Source organism: Cetorhinus maximus, chromosome 13 (assembly GCF_964194155.1).
Source record: "Cetorhinus maximus chromosome 13, sCetMax3.hap1.1, whole genome shotgun sequence".
Classification (NCBI taxonomy): domain Eukaryota; kingdom Metazoa; phylum Chordata; class Chondrichthyes; order Lamniformes; family Cetorhinidae; genus Cetorhinus; species Cetorhinus maximus.
Window position 1 is genome coordinate 33324423 of NC_135891.1, and position 18609 is coordinate 33343031.

General features: G+C 38.0%; 1 protein-coding gene and 1 long non-coding RNA gene across 6 annotated transcripts in view; one reads left to right on the plus strand and one right to left on the minus strand.

The window, feature by feature from the left end:
- The window catches only part of arfgap1 (ADP-ribosylation factor GTPase activating protein 1), a 43331-nt gene that overhangs the window by 15803 nt on the left and 8919 nt on the right, over positions 1-18609 (plus strand). For 4 of the 5 annotated variants that reach the window (XM_078555233.1, XM_078555229.1, XM_078555231.1 and 1 more), the window contains 6 exons: positions 1725-1825; positions 11150-11230; positions 11340-11451; positions 12899-12955; positions 13290-13322; positions 15281-15337. In XM_078555233.1, coding sequence (XP_078411359.1) covers positions 1725-1825; positions 11150-11230; positions 11340-11451; positions 12899-12955; positions 13290-13322; positions 15281-15337 — 441 coding nt within the window. The remainder of the gene's footprint in view (positions 1-1724; positions 1826-11149; positions 11231-11339; positions 11452-12898; positions 12956-13289; positions 13323-15280; positions 15338-18609) is intronic. The other variant, XM_078555232.1, reaches the window with a different exon arrangement.
- LOC144688533 (uncharacterized) overlaps positions 1-18609 on the minus strand; it is a 69053-nt gene that overhangs the window by 4097 nt on the left and 46347 nt on the right. The window contains exon 5 of the long non-coding RNA XR_013578430.1: positions 42-193. This is a non-coding gene — a long non-coding RNA (uncharacterized LOC144688533). The remainder of the gene's footprint in view (positions 1-41; positions 194-18609) is intronic.

An 18609-nucleotide genomic window follows, 5' to 3' on the forward strand; every position in this document is an offset into this window, starting at 1 on the left:
TTAATAACCTATTTAAATTAAACTTCTAAGTATCAACATACCTCTTGAGAGCAACTTTGCCTTTCAGTCAGAACATTTTGGGTCCAAACTCCAATCATGGATATGAGAGAGTGCTTCATTGCCAGAAATGATGTCCTTTGGGTAAACCAAGGTCACATCTCCCTGCCCAGTGTCCCACATGATTTTCATGGCACTATTTGAAAAGAGCAATTGTCACTCTTTTGTTGTCTGTGAAATACTTTGGGAAACATAGGAAAATGCTATGGAAAAATAAACATGGATTAATCTGTCCAGAGGTTCACAAAGCACGTGTTGCTGTCATCTGACATTGGGGTGACCTGATTTTAAGCAAAATATTCATCTACTTTTGACAAAAACCTATTGACAAGAAAGCAACCTTTTAAGGACAAGCCTATATATCAGAGTTTAAATTAACCATCAAATACTTTCAGAAATGTGCAAATAGTAATTGCACTTTGCTTGCCAGCTTGATTTACTGAAAGTTCTTTTAGAAGATCCCTTCCTAGGGTAAAATTTCATGGGCATTATTATCCTTATGGAATCTTGGCCAAGGAGCTTCTACTGTGTCTGAATGTTGTGTTGGCTACCTATTTGATTGGCTGCTGATTTTGTCATTTAATTATTGTCAACATGTACAGACTTCCAACAAGGGCTGCTGCATTGTGTTCACGAGTGGAAAGTCTTCCCAATTCTTTTCATTCTCTAACCTAGGAGCGATAGTTTAGTTTCACAGAAGCCTAACTATCACCTGACTGAGACCAATTAACTTAGCACAGATTAGGGATTGATCCTGAACCCTCCTGATATGTAAGTTTTAACTACTCAGACTAAACATGCTGTGCTGCCCTAAACTCGGACATTGGAATAGATGCTATAATATTGGATAAAGCACACAAATTGAAGGACAGTATGGGGTAGTTGTGGTTAGATTTATGCTGTTGCATTTCATAATACAAGATTGACAACAGCAGCTTGCATTTATATATAACCCCTTTAGTAAAACATACCGAGGCATTTCACAGGAATGTAATCAGGTGGAAAATAGAGACAGTAATTGGGATCGATAAATGTCTATATCTGCGCTTTGTATTAAACTTCTAAACATTTGTTTACCTATTTTTGCTAGTTCCTGTGATAGCTTGTTTACCTGTGTCTTCAGCATGTTGTCAGTGGGACATCATAAGGAATATGTTGTCATTAAGAATATCCAAGATGTGTATATCCTTAAGAAAATATTGTGCATATTCAGCGATGCAAAATGATCCACACCTTGAGGCTGGATGAGCACCTGCTTGCCTCTCTTATTAATAATTAGCAACCAAACAAGAAATAATTTTAATCAATTCAGAAAATAACTACTACAGTGACTTTTCCCACAATTCCATATAAAGAACATTAGGATATTTTTGGGAGATGTTTAAAAACAATGTTTTTGCATCATTTCTGTTGTTTTGTCTTATATATGTTCTGTTACTTTGAGCAAATAGTGAAGGTTGTGGTTCAGCATACATTTTCAACTTGTTTCTTGGCAACCACCTAGTTTCTGCATCATTAACAATGTACACATTCATATTAATGCAGTTTTTAAAAAAAAAACTCTAGATCCATAATATGTCATGAAATTACGAGTAAAAAATTGCAAGCTGTCTCATCTGTCATTGAGAGACAACACTAATGCACTAATTTTTCTTACTGGTTTTCAGATTGCTGCCTTAGCTGAGGGTAGAGAATGGTCTATTGAAACATCAGAAGCTCAGAACTGGACCCCGCCACAGCCTAAAGTATCTATTTCTTCAGCTCATCGGTATTTAGGCGCCACTTTTTTTTAACTATCCAAAGCTAGTATTCCATTGTTGCAGATAATATATAATTAAAATCTGATGAGATCAAATAGGTTCCAGCAGAATGTCTAACCTTTTTTAATCTACTCGGAAGTCAAGTCGCTTATAGACAATGGTGACATTAAATTCTAGTGATTTGACACCAAAATTTATATAGAGTGTGGTTTTGTTAAAATCAAAGCCACATTAACCGCAAAGAAAATTAAAACAATTAAAATTGAATGGCATAGTTCAAAACACCGCCCACAGATCCAGATCTCCAATGACTTCCAGTAAACAAATTGAACTTGGCCAGAAGCATGTGTAATCCTCAGGTGCCAAACCCTGATCAACCTGCTTTTTTCATATTGTCATTTTTTTTTGCTCTTGGACTCAATGTCACCAGTCACCCTATTAGTTGGACCCATAATCCTCTACAATATGGGGTGCAACTTTTTTCTATCCGATATTTTCCTAAAGGCATGACCTTGGAATTGTAACAGACAACTATTGCTCTATATATTGGTTATTGAAATGTATCATGTCTTGCCTCACATATTCTCCCTTTACAACAGACTGATTAAAACAGACTCTTATAAAGTTGAGGTAAAACTTCAAACCAGCAGCTAGTTTATTTGATACACAATGTATGAATGAACAGGATAGTTTTCACTGTGAGAACAGCCAATCTCTCTGTGCTCCTTGCATATGAAAAAAGTCACCAGTTCTCTAAGCTTTTCAAAGCCAAGCTGGTAAACAGCTTGTTGCTGTCATATAAGCACAGCTTACCATTTCTGTTTACATATAAAAGAGAAATGTGAGAGAGCATTTTCTGCCCCTCAAGCCTGTATATAGACAATATATTTTTCGTGATTTAATTAACCCACAGTGGATATTTCAGCAAAGTTAGTTGAAATCAACAAGGACCATCTTCATTGGCTTAAGATTCTGTATCAACGGCTTGATCATTTAGGTAATGGAATCTTTCCATTGTTTCAAAGCCACCGCGATTAATGTGAGTAACGGTTTTATTGTTTTCATAACTGCAGTTGGCTGATATCTACACCCTCTCCCTTGAAAAACTTGAAAAGTTCAATCTTTTTGAACTGATACTAACAAGTCCAAAAAATAGTTAAGTTATAAAGTTAAGCTCAGGCAATCGAGATAATATCTAATTCGCCACATCCCAACATTATAATGCGATTCTCAGACTCCTATCACTAACTACATTCGGCTCAGTATCATTGCCTAACATACACTTAAATTATTAAGTACATTGTTACTAAGATCAAATAAATGGTTGTGAGCACTTCTTTGTCAACCCCAAATAATATCCAAGTTTGTTCTGCCTCAAACACAATCATGGTGCTTAACCTTTTAAACCAAAAGAGTATTTGAGACAATAAGTTAACAGTGGAAGTGGAAAGAAATAGAAAAAAAACATGATTGTCTATTGAATGTTTTTTGTTTGCATTTTGTATTTTGTATGCTTTTTGTATATGACCAAATTGATTTAGCAAATAAGCGATACCTATTTCCCAGTTAGTATGTTGTGTTGGCTCAGATTCTGGATCCATGGAGGACTTTATTTGGACTCACATTGCCTGTCCTTCCTCCTATGACTGAGATTTGGAAAGCTTAACATGCAAAAGTAACCTGTGACTCCCTTTAGCTATTGAACTTTGGTTGATTATGTTCTCTGTGCCTTTTTGTCTTTCCAACTATCCCATCCTTAATTCTTCTTAGACCTTTTTTCTGACAAAACTAAGAAGTTAAAAGTATATTTGTAAATGTCTGTCCACACTTCAATATAGTTAATTGTACTTGAAGAACTTTCCAATGTTCCTGAGAGATAGTGGTAAAAGGTTCTATAAATATAAGTTATTTTCATAATGCCAAATATAAGGCTTTTAATACAGTGGAGAAGTAAGCTGAATGTTAAAAAGTACACAGGTTTAAAAAAAGGGAATAAGAGGACCAAAGGGAGAGTATTAAAAATAGATTGGCAGCTAACATAAAAGTCAACTCAAGAGCCAGACACACACAAACATGCATGGGATGTGGGAGTCAATGGCAAAGCCATCATTTGTTGTCCATTCCTAATTGCATTTGAACTTAATGGCTTACTAGGCCATTTCAAAGGGCAGTTATAGATTTCTTTATATTCGTTCATGGGATCATGGGATGTGACACCACTGGCTAGGCCAGCATTTATTGCCCATCCATAATTGCTCTTGAGAAGGTGGTGGTGAGCTGCCTTCTTGAAACACTGCAGTCCATGTGTTGTGGGAATGCACACAGTGCAGTTAGGAAGGGAATTCCAGAATTTTGACCCTGCGGCATGAAGGAATAGCAATATAGTTTCAAATCCGGATGGTGCATGACTTGAAGGAAAGCTTGCAAGTGGTGGTGTTCCCATACATCTGCCCTTGCCCTGGTTGGTAGAGGTTGCAGGTTTGGAAGGTGCTGTCGAAGGAGCCTTGGTGAGTTGCTGCAATGCATCTTGTAGATGATACACACTGCTGCCACTGATGGAAGGAGTGAATGTTGAAGGTGGTGGATGGGGTGTCAATCAAGCGGGCTGCTTTGTCCCGGATGGTGTTGAGCTTCTTGAGCATTGTTGGAGCTGCACTCAACCGGGCAAGTGGAGAGTATTCCATCATACTCCTGACTTGTGCTTTGTAGATGGTGGAGAGGCTTTGGGGAATCAGGAGGTGAGTTGCTCACTGCAAAATTCTCAGCCTCTGACCTGCTCTTGTAGCCACAGTTCAGCTTCTGGTCAATGGTAACCCCCAGGATGTTGATAGTGGGGAATTCAGGGAATGCCATTGACCGTGAAGGGGAGATGGTTAAATTCTCTCTCGTTAGAGATGGCCATTACCTGGCACTTGTGTGCCGTGAATGTTACTTGCCACTTATCAGCCTAAGCCTGAACGTTGTCCAGGTCTTGCTGAGCTAGTAGCACTGCTTTAGTATCAGAGAAGCCGCAAATGGTGCTGAACATTGTGAAATCACCTGTAAAAATCTCTACTTCTTATTATGATTGAAGGAAGGTTATTAGTGAAGCAGCTGAAGATGGTGGGCCTAGGACACTATCCTGGGGAACTCCTGCAGCGAAGACCCAGGACTGAAATGATTGATCTCCCACAACCACCTTCCTTTGTGCTAGGTATTACTCCAACCAGTGGAGAGCCTTCCCCCTTATTCCCATTGACTTCATTTTGATAGGGTTCCTTGATGCCATAATCTGGTCAAATGCTGCCTTGATGTCAAAGGCAGTTACTCTCATCTCACTTCACCTCACCTCTGGAGTTCAGCTGTTTTTGTCCATGTTTGGACCAAGGCTGAATGAGGTCAGGAGCTGAGCGGCCCTGACCACTCAGAGTTAACCACATTGCTGTGGATCTGGAGTCACATGATGGCCAGACCAGGTAAGGATGTCAGATTTTCTTCCCTAAAGGACTTCAGTGAACCAGAGGGTTTTTATGACAATCAATGATAGTTTCATGGTCACTGTTAGCGAGACTAGCTTTCAATTCCAAATTTTTTTGATTAATTGAATTTAAATTCCACCAGCTGCCATGATGGGATTTGAGCCCATGTTCCCAATGCATTAGCATGGATCTCTATACTACCAGTTCAGTGACATTACCACCATGTCACTGTCTCCCCTACACAAATAGTACAAAGGTAGTCAAAGGAAGGGTGGGCCAGATTAGGGCCCAAAATTGAGTTAATCGTGAGGAGACAGAATGCATGGCTGAGGTGCTAAATGAATACTTTACATGTATCTTCACTAGAGAAAAGGATGCTACCAAATAGAGTAAAAATAGAGAGAGATGCTTAAAAGGTTGGCAGTTCGCTGGTCTAGAGGGTAAGTATCCTGGGTTATTAAGGGTAAAAATTGCAGAGCTTTTGACCATAATCCTCCTTGGATATGGGGATGGTGCCAGAGGATTGTGAATTTTACATGTCTGTTTAAAAAAACACAGAAAGAGGGATAAATCTGGAAACAACAAGCCAGTCAGCCTAATGTCGGTGGTGGAAAAACTTTGAGACAGTCGTTCAGGGTAATATTAATTGGTGCTTGGAAAAGTATGAGCTCTAAAGAAAGGTCCATGACCTGAAACATAACTCTGTTTCTCTCTCCACAGATGCTGCCTCAAGGGGGGAGGTGGTGGCGTAGTGGTATTGTCACTGGACTAGTAATCCAGAGACCCAGGGTAATACTCTGGGGACTCGGGTTCAAATTCCACCATGGCAGATGGTGAAATTTGAATTCAATAAAAAAAATCTGGAATTAAAAATCTAATGATGACCATGATTTCTAGACTAAATGCTGCTGCTCACAATGTAGTCTCCTGTACATTGGGGAGACTAAATGCAGACTGGGTGACCACTTTGCAGAACACCTTTGTTTAGTCCGCAAGCATGAACCCCACCTTCCTGTTGCTTCAATTCTCTCATGCTGACATTTCCATCCTGCTGCATGTTCCAGTGAAGCCAGCTGGAAGAACAGCACCAAATAGGCCTTCTGGACTTAACACTGAGTTCAACAACTTCAGACGATGATCTCTGTACTCCATTTTGATCATATCTTTTCAATTTTTGTCCCAACCCCCTCCCCCCACCCCCACAGGGCCGTTGTAACTTGTTCTTATGTTTTGCTTTCAGAGAGTGCAGACCCTTGTTATGCTATTAACCTATCTCACCTTTATGCCACTATGAGCATCTTCTTTAGTCTTTATCACTACCATTAACACTCCCATTGTCTTGTGACATCCCACCTATTCCTGACATTCTATTTTGCTCCATCTGCTCCACCCCCTTTTCAACAGTATAAAATCCATCACATTTCTACCTCTCTTCTGCTCTGAAGAAGTCACATGGACTCAAAACATTAACTCTGTTTCTCCCTCCACAGATGCTGCCAAACTGCTGAGTTTTTCCAACATTTTCTATTTTTGTGCCATGAAACCTTTATCAATTGTTGTAAAAACCCATCTGGTTTACTAATGCCCTTTAGGAATGAACACTCAAGAAGCCAACACTCAAGAAGCTTGACACCAGGACAAAACAGCGGGTCGATTGGCACCCCATCTACAAACACTTGCTCCCTCCACCACCGACACAGAGTGGCAGCAGTGTGTACCATTTACAAAATGCACTGCAGGAACTCACCAAGCATCCTTAGACAGTACCTTCCAAACCCACAAACACTACCATCTAGAAGGACAAGGGCAGCAGACAGATAGGAACACCCTCACCTGGAAGTTCCCTTCCAAACCACTCACCATCCTGACTTGGAAATATATTGCTGTTCCTTCACTGCCATTGGGTCAGAATCCTGGAATTCCTCCCTATCAGCACTGTGGGTGTACCTACACCACCACATGGACTGTCGTGGTTCAAGAAGGCAGCTCACCACCACCTTCTTGAGGGCAGTTAGGGATGGGCAATAAATGCTGGCCTAGCCAGCAATGCTCACATCCCATGAACGAATAAAAAAATACTTTACCTGATCTGTGACTCCAGACCCACAGCAATGTGGTTGACTCTTAAATGCCCTCTGAGATGGCCTAGCAAACCACTCAGTTGTACCAAATTACCAAAAAGTCTAAAAGGAGTGAAACCGGATAGACCACCTGGCATCAACCTAGGCACCAGAAATGACAACAGGAAACTCAGCCCTGTCGACCCTGCAAAGTCTTCCTTACTAACGTCTGGGGGCTTGTGCCAAAATTGGGAGAGCTGTCTCACAGACTAATCAAGCAACCGCCTGACGTAGTCATATTCACGGAATCATACCTTACACATAATGTCCCAGACACCACTATCATCCCTGAGTATGTCCTGTCTCACCAGCAAGACAGACCCAGCAGAGGTGGTGGTACAGTGGTATACAGGCGGGAGGGAGTTGCCTTGGGAGTCCTCAGCATCGACTCCGGACCCAGTGAAGTCTCATGACATCAGGTCAAACATGGCCAAGGAAACCTCTTGCTGATTACCATGTGTACCGCCTCTTGCCCCCTCAGGTAATGAACCAGTACTCCTACATGTTGAACACCACTTGGAGGAAGCAGTGAGGGTGGCAAGGACACAGAATGTTCTTTGAGTGGGGAACTTCAATATCCATCACCAAAAGTAGCTCGGTAGCACCACCACAGACCGAACAGGCCCATTCCTAAAGGACATAGCTGCTAGACTGGGTCTGCGGCAGGTGGTGAGGGAACCAACAAGAGGGAAAAACATATTTGAGCTCATCCTCACCAAACTACCTGCCGCAGATGCATCTCTTCATGACAGCATTAGTAGGAGTGACCACTGCCATGGTCCTTGTGGAGACGAAGTCCCGCCTTCACATTGAGGATACCCTCCATCATGTTGTGTGGCACTACCACCGTGCTAAATGGGATAGATTTCGAACAGATCTAGCAACTGAAGACTGGGCAACCATGAGGCGCTGTGGGCCTTCAGCAGCAGCAGAATTGTACTCAACCACAATCTGTAACCTCATGGCCCAGCATTTGCCCCATTCTATCATTAACACCAAGCCAGGGGTTCAACCCTGGTTCAGTGAAGAGTGTAGGAGGGCATACCAGGAACAGTACCAGGTATATCTAAAAATGAGGTGTTAACCTGGTGAAGCACATGGGAACATCATCATTAGGAAGCTCCATCTAGAAGGACAAGGGTAGCAGACAGATAGGAACACCCCTACCTGGAAGTTCCCCTCTAAGCCACTCACCATCCTGACTTGGAAATATATCGCTGTTTCTTCACTGTTGCAGGGTCAAAATCCTGGAACTCCCTACCTAACAGCACTGTGGGTGTACATGGACTTCAGTTCAAAAAGGCAACTCACCACCTTCTCAAGGACAATTAGTGATGGGCAATAATACCCACATCCCATGAATGAATAAAAAAAACCTGCTGAGCATTTCTAGCATATTATGGTTTTATTTTGGAATTAACCAGCGTTTTGTTATTTTTGTGACCTTATTAACTATATTGCTAACTTTAGTGGTTTATGTATTTATACCCCCAGATATCTGCACCTCCGCCCCATTTAGATACTTGTTTTCTAACAATTATGTGACCTCCTTATTCTCCCTACCAAAATGGTACCACCTTACACATATCTATATTTTAGAGATACATTAATGATCTGGCCTTGGGTGTGTAAGGCATAATTTCAAAATTTACAGATGGTACACAACTCAGAAATTTAGTATACAGTGAAGGGGACTTCAAGAGAAAATGGATAGACAATTAAAATGTACTGTCACATGGAAGACGAAATTTAACACGCAAGTGTGAAGCAATGCATCTTGGTTTGAAGAATAAGGAGAGACAATATCAACTATATGGTACAACTTTAAAGGTTCTGAAGGAACAACAGGACCTGAGGGTGTATGAGCACAAATCTTTGAAGATAGCAGGAGAAGGTGAGAAGGTTGTTGAGAAAGGATATGGGATCATTGGCTTTAATAATAGAGAAATAGAGCACAAAAGTGAAGAAGTTATGCTCAACCATTACACAATATTGGCCAATCAATGGCTAAGCCAGTTGTGCAGCAGAAACGTTCACACCTGCACCCCTTGGAGATGAGGTAACAATGACAGAATTAAGTTGTTGAGAGGAGAATTGTTTGACACAAAAGAGCAGGCAGTTTTTTGGCAAGGAAGGAGATTTGGGAGTTCTATTTGAGGTCAGAGGAAATAGCAAGACCAAGTCGTTGATAGATGAAAGACTATGGTTGCACCATCAAGAGGCAGGAGCTGTTGTTTACACTTGAACAAAACAAAAAAATTGTGTTTTAGGGAAAAATGCTTAGTGTGAGAAGCTATCTAGATGCGGTGACTACCAATTGGACTGAAGAGGTGCAAGCATTGATTGTATGCAGTTCGAAAGCGGCCATGTAAATGGAAACCTTTTGAAAGTATATATGATTCAACGTATAAGAAAAGCTTACTCTGGAGCAGTATTTCAGGTTAAACCATGATTGTAAGGTGAGGAGTAATATAGGTAAGAACTGGCAAAAGCCATTTTAGGAATGATGTTTGGAAGCATTTCTTCATGCAGAGTGATTAATAAATGGTTTTCCAGGTGTGATAGCAGAGGCAAAAAATCTGAAAGAGCCAGTTGAATGTTGTGATGGGGGAGCCATGGATTTATTTGGAATGATGGCCTCTTATTTGTACTTGCCTCTATGATTAATATGAAGATGAAATGGCTCAAGGTTATTGGATGTATTCTGAAACTGAGATCAAATTATTGGATTTGGTACTTGTTTTTTTCAATATTGAATAATGAAATCTTTCTCATGCAGAAAATAAACTTTGTAATTTACTACTTATACAATATCCCATCAAACAATGTAAGGGAGAAATTTTGGGGACAGTAAAAATTCTATAAAACTAGTAGCATAGCAGAAAAAAAAGGACTGAAGAATACTGTCATATTCCTGTGCAGCTGAGAATAGGTAATTGTAATGGAGGAAAGGCAACTAAATTTGAATATCTTACAAGGCTATCAGCAAAATTTCATTTTGACTTTCTGAATGAGAGCTTTGTACTACTTGTATAATTTAAAGTTGTAAATACAAACTTTTCACTGTCACGGAGCTTATGCTTCCCTACCATAATAGGAAAACTCAAACATGAATAGGTATTTTAATAAATGGATGCGTATGAATATTGATTGCATGTGGCCCTCTTTTGGTTGAAAATTCTAGTTGAACTAGCAAATCTGTGGCTCTACTTCAACTTGTCTGGAGAATTTTTTGCAAAGTTTAGCTGCTAATCTGGCCTCTCTTACTGCCACTGCTCAGGTATTTACTGTAGGAATGTGATCTAAAAAGTTGCTTGATCAGTTAAAGCCTAATTGTTGTTGGAAGCTTCTTTCATTTGGTAGCTTTCCTCTTCCTCTTAGCTCCAGTTCTATTATAAAAAAAGAAAGACCAACTTTTTTTCCTTTCGATATAAATTATGTATATTTTTAAGATTGCTTAATTTTAATTTGTTGGCATTTTATTTGAAATGTGATACATGGAGCATGACAGATATTCTCAAACTTTGTGTAAATAAATTAAAATATAAGCAGACTATCTGTAATACTGCTACAACCATGCTATAAAATGCATATGTAGTCTCATTATTTGTCTGTTCAACAAGTACCTTGTCAAGGAACCAACCCTTGATACTCAAGCTAAAGAAGCGATTGAAAAATCTTCATGTGCCACCTGGTTATATCTATATGTCATTACTAAGAGTATATTTATTTTATTATATATTTTCATTGGTAGCTCCAGACCTAACCAAACCTCTGCATCATCCTCTGATAAAATGTTTGAGGACTGGCTGAATGATGATAACTCCTATCAAAGGTAAAATTACACATTATTACATGGTACCTATGATGTGATGTGTTATTCCTCCTGCTTTGTTCTTGTTTTCAGTTGAAGAAGTGATAATTAATTTCCTTTCATTATTTAGTGGTGGAGGATATGGTAGTCAGGAAAATCGTTATGTTGGATTTGGAAACACAGCATCTCCTCAGAAAAAGGAAGATGATTTTCTCAACAGTGCCATGACTTCTCTTTATTCGGTATGAAAATATCTTGGTTTCGTTGGAGTTATAGTTTTGCTTTAGAACAATAGTGGAAGGCTTTTTGGGCTGCTAGTTAATACCTAATTTTAATTATGCATGACCACTAAGTGACACTGTTTTCATGTACATTTTATCTTGTAATGTGATAAAGATTTGTGAGTAACCTTGGACCTGTTATCTAAACTCTGTACTCATAGCACAAATGAGTTAAGTTTGTTTATTGAAGAAAATTGATTTTATGCTGACTTTATCAACCTGCTTTGGGACTTGAGATTTTTTTTTGCTGTAGAGTGATTTTCAAATAGTGTTGTAATATTCTACAAATAATAGATCAAGGTAAAAATACCGTTACGTTGGTAGCATTGTTCAACACATGGGTGTTTCTTATTGGTTTATGAACCTAATTGCCTTTTTTCTGAACGTTAACTACACTATCTTTCAGCAATTGCCAAATTAGCAAAATTGTAGCAATACTATCTAGGCAGATTATATTTTAAGAATATAGGGATGCATAGGACAAATTAATTAACTCAGTTCCAACTTTACCTACTTCCTTACAGCAATTAGATTTTCTAGCCTTAAAAGAGACAGTATAATAATACATTCTACTTTATAAAGTATAATATGGTTCTTATTAGCAATAAGCTATGTCATGAAAAAGAAAGATAAAACTTGCATAAGTGCATTTCACCCACCCAGGATATCCCAAAATGCCTTAGTAACTTAATTATTTTTGAATCATGGTCATTTTTTATAGGCAAAAATGCAGCCAGTTTGTTTACAGCAAGGTACCACAAAGTAAGGTGATGAATGAATCTTCAGGGCTCCTTCAGTAGTGCACTGAAACGTCAGCCTGGACTTTGTGTTCGAGTTTTGAAAATGGCTTGAGAACCCATAACCTTCAGATTTGTGAATGTGCTGCCATGAATCAAAAGTAAAGTTGAAGGCTCTCCTAGTATGTATGCAATATAAAGTAAGGATCCCAAGATCAACTCCAGGGTTATCCTGCTTCTAATCTTTCTCAATAATGTAACATTCTCATTTTTGGCTATCCTATTTTGAAGAATATAAAACTCCAATTTTTAGTCATGTACATAAGTGCATATAATATTTAAATCTTTAATGTTAGCTTAGTGCTCAAACATTTGAACTGTCCATATGAAGTAGGGAATCTTCTCTACTAGTTAGTTGCAAAGACTGCTTAATTAATTGCACCATTAGCTGCTTGCTTGGGGCATATGGGAAAGGAGAAAAATTATAGTTAGCATGATTTGAATATCCTAATTGTTGAAAGCTTCACATGACGGACAATTTCTGAAATATTATTGCACTTAGAATTACAAATCTATGTTACAGGAATCAAAAAAACTAATGTATTTACTATAAATGACCAACAATGAATGACATTAAATCGGTTCTTTAGGATATATTCACTGTTTTGCAGGGCTGGAGCAGTTTTACTGTTGGGGCCACGAAGTTTGCATCAGCAGCAAAAGAAGGTGTAAGTAGCCTATTCCAATTTCTCATTTTTATTAAGGTACGGAAACAGATTTTCCAATTGGATAGTTGTAATAATGTAGCATTTTTTTGCAAATATTCAAGTTTGTTAAACCTTTCCTATTCTGTTAATTTAGTAGTTGATCTTCAGGAGAGATTCAAAGGCCTAAGCACTTATTTAAAACATTTTTTGTTCAGTTAGGTCATTTTTTTCCTATTGTCATTTTTTTCTGACAAGTTTACTTATTAAAGAAATACTAATATTGAAACAAAAATAATTTACTGTTGAGACGAGTGAAGATATGTGGGTAAACCTAATCATTATTTTGCTCAAACAGGCAGCAAAACTCGGAAGTCAGGCAACACAAAAGGTACTGTTCTTTTATTCCATTTTTTTTCATATTCTATATGTCAGATGTTGCCAGGTCTGGCTGAGGTAGTTTAGTATCAAAGTTAACAGGCTCTAGCAGAACAAACAATGGAATCTAGATTTTCTGTTTCAAGTTAAGCAGCATTCAAATGTGATCAGCATTACAGCATTGAACACTTTCTTGTTCAATAATCCTGTTTTTGGAAGGGACTGGGGACGGAACTTGTGATTTGCTAAATGGTGCTTGTTCTGTCCTTGTTGCTTTCTTGCTGGATAAAGGTTTGGGGCTACAAGCAGCAGCCAGAGCCGGTAAAGTGCCTATTTTCTGTGCATGTCGGATTGTTCACCAACAACGGTATTCATTAATTGTGTGACATCAATATCCTCCTTTTACTTTGGTCAACATCACTTTGATTTCATAATTCCCAAGTAGTTACTCATTTTTCAGGAACTTATTTTGAACCATAAGTTTGTCTTCCCATGTAATATGTTTATATCGGGTGTTTTGGAGCAAATGAACGCAGCCTTTTATTATCTCTGAGCAGTGGTACATCACTTCTATTTTGCAGTCTGGCAACTTTCAGAAGGGACCACTAGTATTAACAGTGTAATGACATCTATCACAGTATACAAGCCCCCATTACTTTTTCTCATTTTCCTCCTTCAATTTCCTATATTATATTCCAGATTCATGTTATTAGGTAATAGGTAACTTCCAATATACATGAAAATTGACAAATAAGAAAAGGTGTTAGACCAAATTAGGATATCATTTTATTTATTTTTCTTCCTTTTCTGTCCTGAAGGCAGTGATAGGTGCTAGAAAAGACATCTGGCTAACAGCATTATTAACCACATTTTGTGTTAGTCTGGAATTTCAGCTTTGGCAAGCTATTTGACCTCGTCAGTCATCAGATCCTTTTTGCACCATGACCATACAGGTGTACCACCAGCAGAATCTCTGCATAGCATTTATGATTGTTAGAAATCCTTTCTGTTTAAAGTGAGAATTATTGAGATAATTCCCTGCTGTTTAGAATTATAATTGCTCATCAATAAGTCCTTTTTAAAATTAAAATATTTCTGTATCTCAAACATACTAGCATTGTTTTCCAGACACTTATAATCTCCCCTGCCTTTGTGGAAGACCTTTTTTAGCTTTATTGTAGCTTTATTCCTGATTTAGATAGAAAGCTTCAAAGGTCATAGAGTCTGAGTAATTGCAAAAGTTAATGGCTTACAAGTGTGATTACATACTGGTACAGAAATTCTCCTCAACAGTGGAAGTTTAGCTAACTGGTCAAAGATTTTTGTTAAATGAGTTTGGAGGTTATCCAGTAAAATTTTACTTTGAGCCCTGGGGGTAAAATTCTACTTTAGTGGAAATAGAAAACCAGTGGTGTGAATTGCCATCCCTCCATTCAGCCCAGCTGACTTTTTTCAGCGGTACATGTAACAGGTAGCAGATCTACTCTTGTCCATTTTGCATCCCCATCAAAGTTGCATTTACCTTATTACATTTAAGATATTACTGTACAGGAAATGAAACTTTGAACACAATGTCCTATGAACCTCTTAGGATTTTAAAAAGCTTTTACAATGCAACATAGACCTTTTATACTGCTCCTTGGAAGAGACCTTTAAAATTCAGACTCAGCTGAAATGGAATTAGACTGTATGCTTGACTGAATTAAAAACAGCAGTGTGCCCTGCTTGTGTTTCATGTATTAAGTAGAATTCACAATGTAGTGAAATAGATGTCTGACTGAAGCCTTGCTTACTATGCGATGAGAGCCTGTTGTATTGACATTGTGTTTGTGTCCTGTCTGCATGTACTGTAATTCATGCTGAAGCTGAGGCAATTGTATTCTTGAACTGTTTGCTCGCTGCATGTTTGACATATAACTAAGATGTGCACTTTTCATTGCTGATGATTTTTTTTTTTTTGCTTTTAAATAGGCTACAGAATTAGGTCACACAATTAATGAGAATGTCATCAAACCTACTCAGGACAAGGTAAACATAGTCCTGCTTAAGGAGCTCAAACTGATGATCAGTATGCTAATTACTTGAAATCATGACACTATCATAATTATAGACGACTATGTTCCCAATCAAGCATTTGGTATACTCTGATGCAAGCCAATTTGGGTCAGATTTTGCTGCAGCTAAACTGTAACTAATGCCATCTGTCATTAGACTTGCCTCTGCACTCTTCAACTCAAAAGATTTTTTGCCCACTAAGTTGCTGAAAGTTTGAGCTGCTAATGACAAGCAAGAGGAACAATGAGTGAGGTGGGCAACTAGCAGGGTTTTTCCTCAACCAACGAGATTTAAGGATTTGGAAATGAACAGTAGAAAGACTGAGAAGGGGGCAAATTCAATGTCAAATCAAGTACAGAAATGAGCAAAAGAAAGATTGGATTAAGAAAGTGAAAAATAAGAGACCAAGGAAAAGTAAGAAAATAGGTAAAAATTTAGCATGTTGAAAATCTAAAACAATTCACAACCTAATTTATTTAATTAATTAATTTTCAGTGGCAGAGAAATTGATTGGTATTAATGGCTAACATAATTAACATGTGTAATCAAATGGTACCTGTGCTTTTAATTACTAACCCTAAATATCCGTGGTGAGTTTAGTTTGTATCCACTGTGCAAACAATAGCAACTTCATAACATTCAATGCATGTCAATTGTGAGGCAGTGAACTGCCACAAAGCTAACAGAAACTCAAACACCAGCTTTTAACTAAAAAAGAAAGATCTGTATTTGTATGGTATCTTTCACAAACATCGGAAACCTCAAAGCGTTTTTTATAGCCTATGTTGGCACTATTGTAATGTAGGAAACATAGCTGCCAGTTTGCACACAGGAAGCTCCTACAAACAGCAATGTGATAATAACCAGATAATCTGCTTTTGTGATGCTGATTGAGGGATAAATATTGGCCAGAATGCTGGAGACAGCTCCCCTGCTCATCTTTGATATAGTGCCATGGGAACTTTTATGCTCACCTGGGAAGGCAGGTGAGGCCTCAGTTGAATGTCTCATTTAAAAGATGACACCTCTGACAATGCAGCAGTCTCTCAGTACTGCACTGGAGCATGTGCTCAAATCCTGGAGTAGGACTTGAATCCACAACATGATGGCTCAGGTGAGAATGCTACCAACTGAGCCATAGCTATGAATATTTGTTTTTAACTTCACATCTGACCTTCACCTGAAGTAGATGTACTATTTGCCCATAAATAACAGGGATATATTCACAGCAGAATCTGATCCATTGGTGCAGGTTGTTTATCTGTACATCTCACATTTTATAATTTATTAGCTATAAAAGCATTTTTAATTTTATGGTTGGAGTATTAGATTTTGGAGTATCTTCAAAAATTAAAGTTTTGACCTTTTAAACGCTGAAGTTATTTACTTTAGAACAACTTATGTTGTGAAATCACCTATAATTATAATGCAGTCTATTGAAAGAGTAAATTAATAAAATAGTTGCAAAATTTCTGTGATTGCTTTTAATTATTTTAGTTGTATTTTTGCTGATGAGTACTTAGTAAAATTTTTGAGCAATTTTGGAATTTTCATTCTGTTTTAGTTGAACTTTTTAAGCCTCGTTCCGTACTCAGATGATCGTGTTTCTATTCCATAAGGATATCAAAATCAAACTAATATGTAATTACTTATTTCACAAATTGTGGATTCCACATGACTTTAATTTATACTTGTTAGCTTTAGTATGACAGTACCAATTCAATTATTTTTCAGATGAGTTTGTATGGTTTTGCTATTGCTTAATTGCACATGCTGTCATCTTACTTCCTTGGCAGGTTGTACTAATGTACACTTTGTCATTTAATATTCCATTTATATTAGAATGTACAGCAGAGGCATAGTGCATTTGACTTATCAATGGGTGCTGTTTCCATTGCTTTCATGTCCTTCCTATAATGGGGTATCAAAGACTGCACACAATGTTCCAAGTGGCCTGATTAAAATCTTGTTGTTCAAGCTCAACGTTGCTTCATTGCCTCTAGATGCAAAAAAATATATATTTTTAGAGGCTTATTTTTTTCTACTGCTATCTTGGATGTGTGCCTTTATGTACATGATGCACTTTTGCTCCTCTACATTCAAAATCTTACCATTTAAAGTACATTCCTTTTCACTGTTCTTCCAAAAAAGATCACTTTTGATATTTCCACATTGAACTGCATCTGCTACTTGTCTGCTTATTCAGCTAGCCTATCTATTTACTGTTGTAGTCTTGATAATGTTTTTTTCACAATTTGCCATACCCTCTTTTCTGCACACATTTGGAATGTATAATTTTCAATCTTCTCTCAAGTCTTAAATCCTGATTGTTTATGCATATAGCAAATATAACAACAGGCTCAACACTGATCCCTGTAAAACACCAGTCAGCACGTTTTTTCATTTCAAAGAACTTCATTTTACCTTTATTTTCTGCAATCTGCCCTCCAAGAATTTCTTTATTTATGTGGCCACATTCCCCTTAATTCCAAGTGCCATTATCTTTACCATGCCTTTTATATGGTACCTTATCAAATGTGATTGTAGTTTGCTTCCTGTGTGATTGGTGTCACAGTATCACTTGGTCGTCAATTGCCAAAATTATCCCAGTGTATAGCATGGCAGTATGAAAATTACATTACTGGCTATACAGTTAACCCAATAGCTTAGTTCCCCATCAGCCAACATTTTTGGTGGCTATTCACCTTTGCTATCAATGGAATGTTGTCCTTTGAAAAGGAAACCAAAACAGATTCAGGGGTGGTACTTGTCTTTTGGAGATGTATATCCCAGATAACGTCTGCATCCCCAAGTAGCATTGTATGAATGGAAAGGGAAAGTCTCTGTTCCAGCCTGATACTTGTGCTAATTGCAACATTTGATATAGCTAACAATTTCCTTTTTGCCCTTTGTGTTTTGTGTAGCAGATTATATCACATAATATTTTAATATGTTTTTCTTCAAAAATCAAGAAAAGGTGAGATTATTGAAAGCTACCATCCTAATTCCCTGCTTTTTCTCCTGAAGGCACTGATTTATGCTGGGATACAATTCCATTGCTGCACATAGCTTTCTAGTATCTTTCCCAACTGATCATCCTTTAAGTCTCGTGTCTCAATTGAGACAATTACTGCCAACAGACTATTTAACTATGGAAACTGAAGAGAGCCTGATCATTTCTGACCTCTCCAGCACCACGTCCACATTTGTATTTGTTACACATTGAAAGTTTATTAGCCTGACGA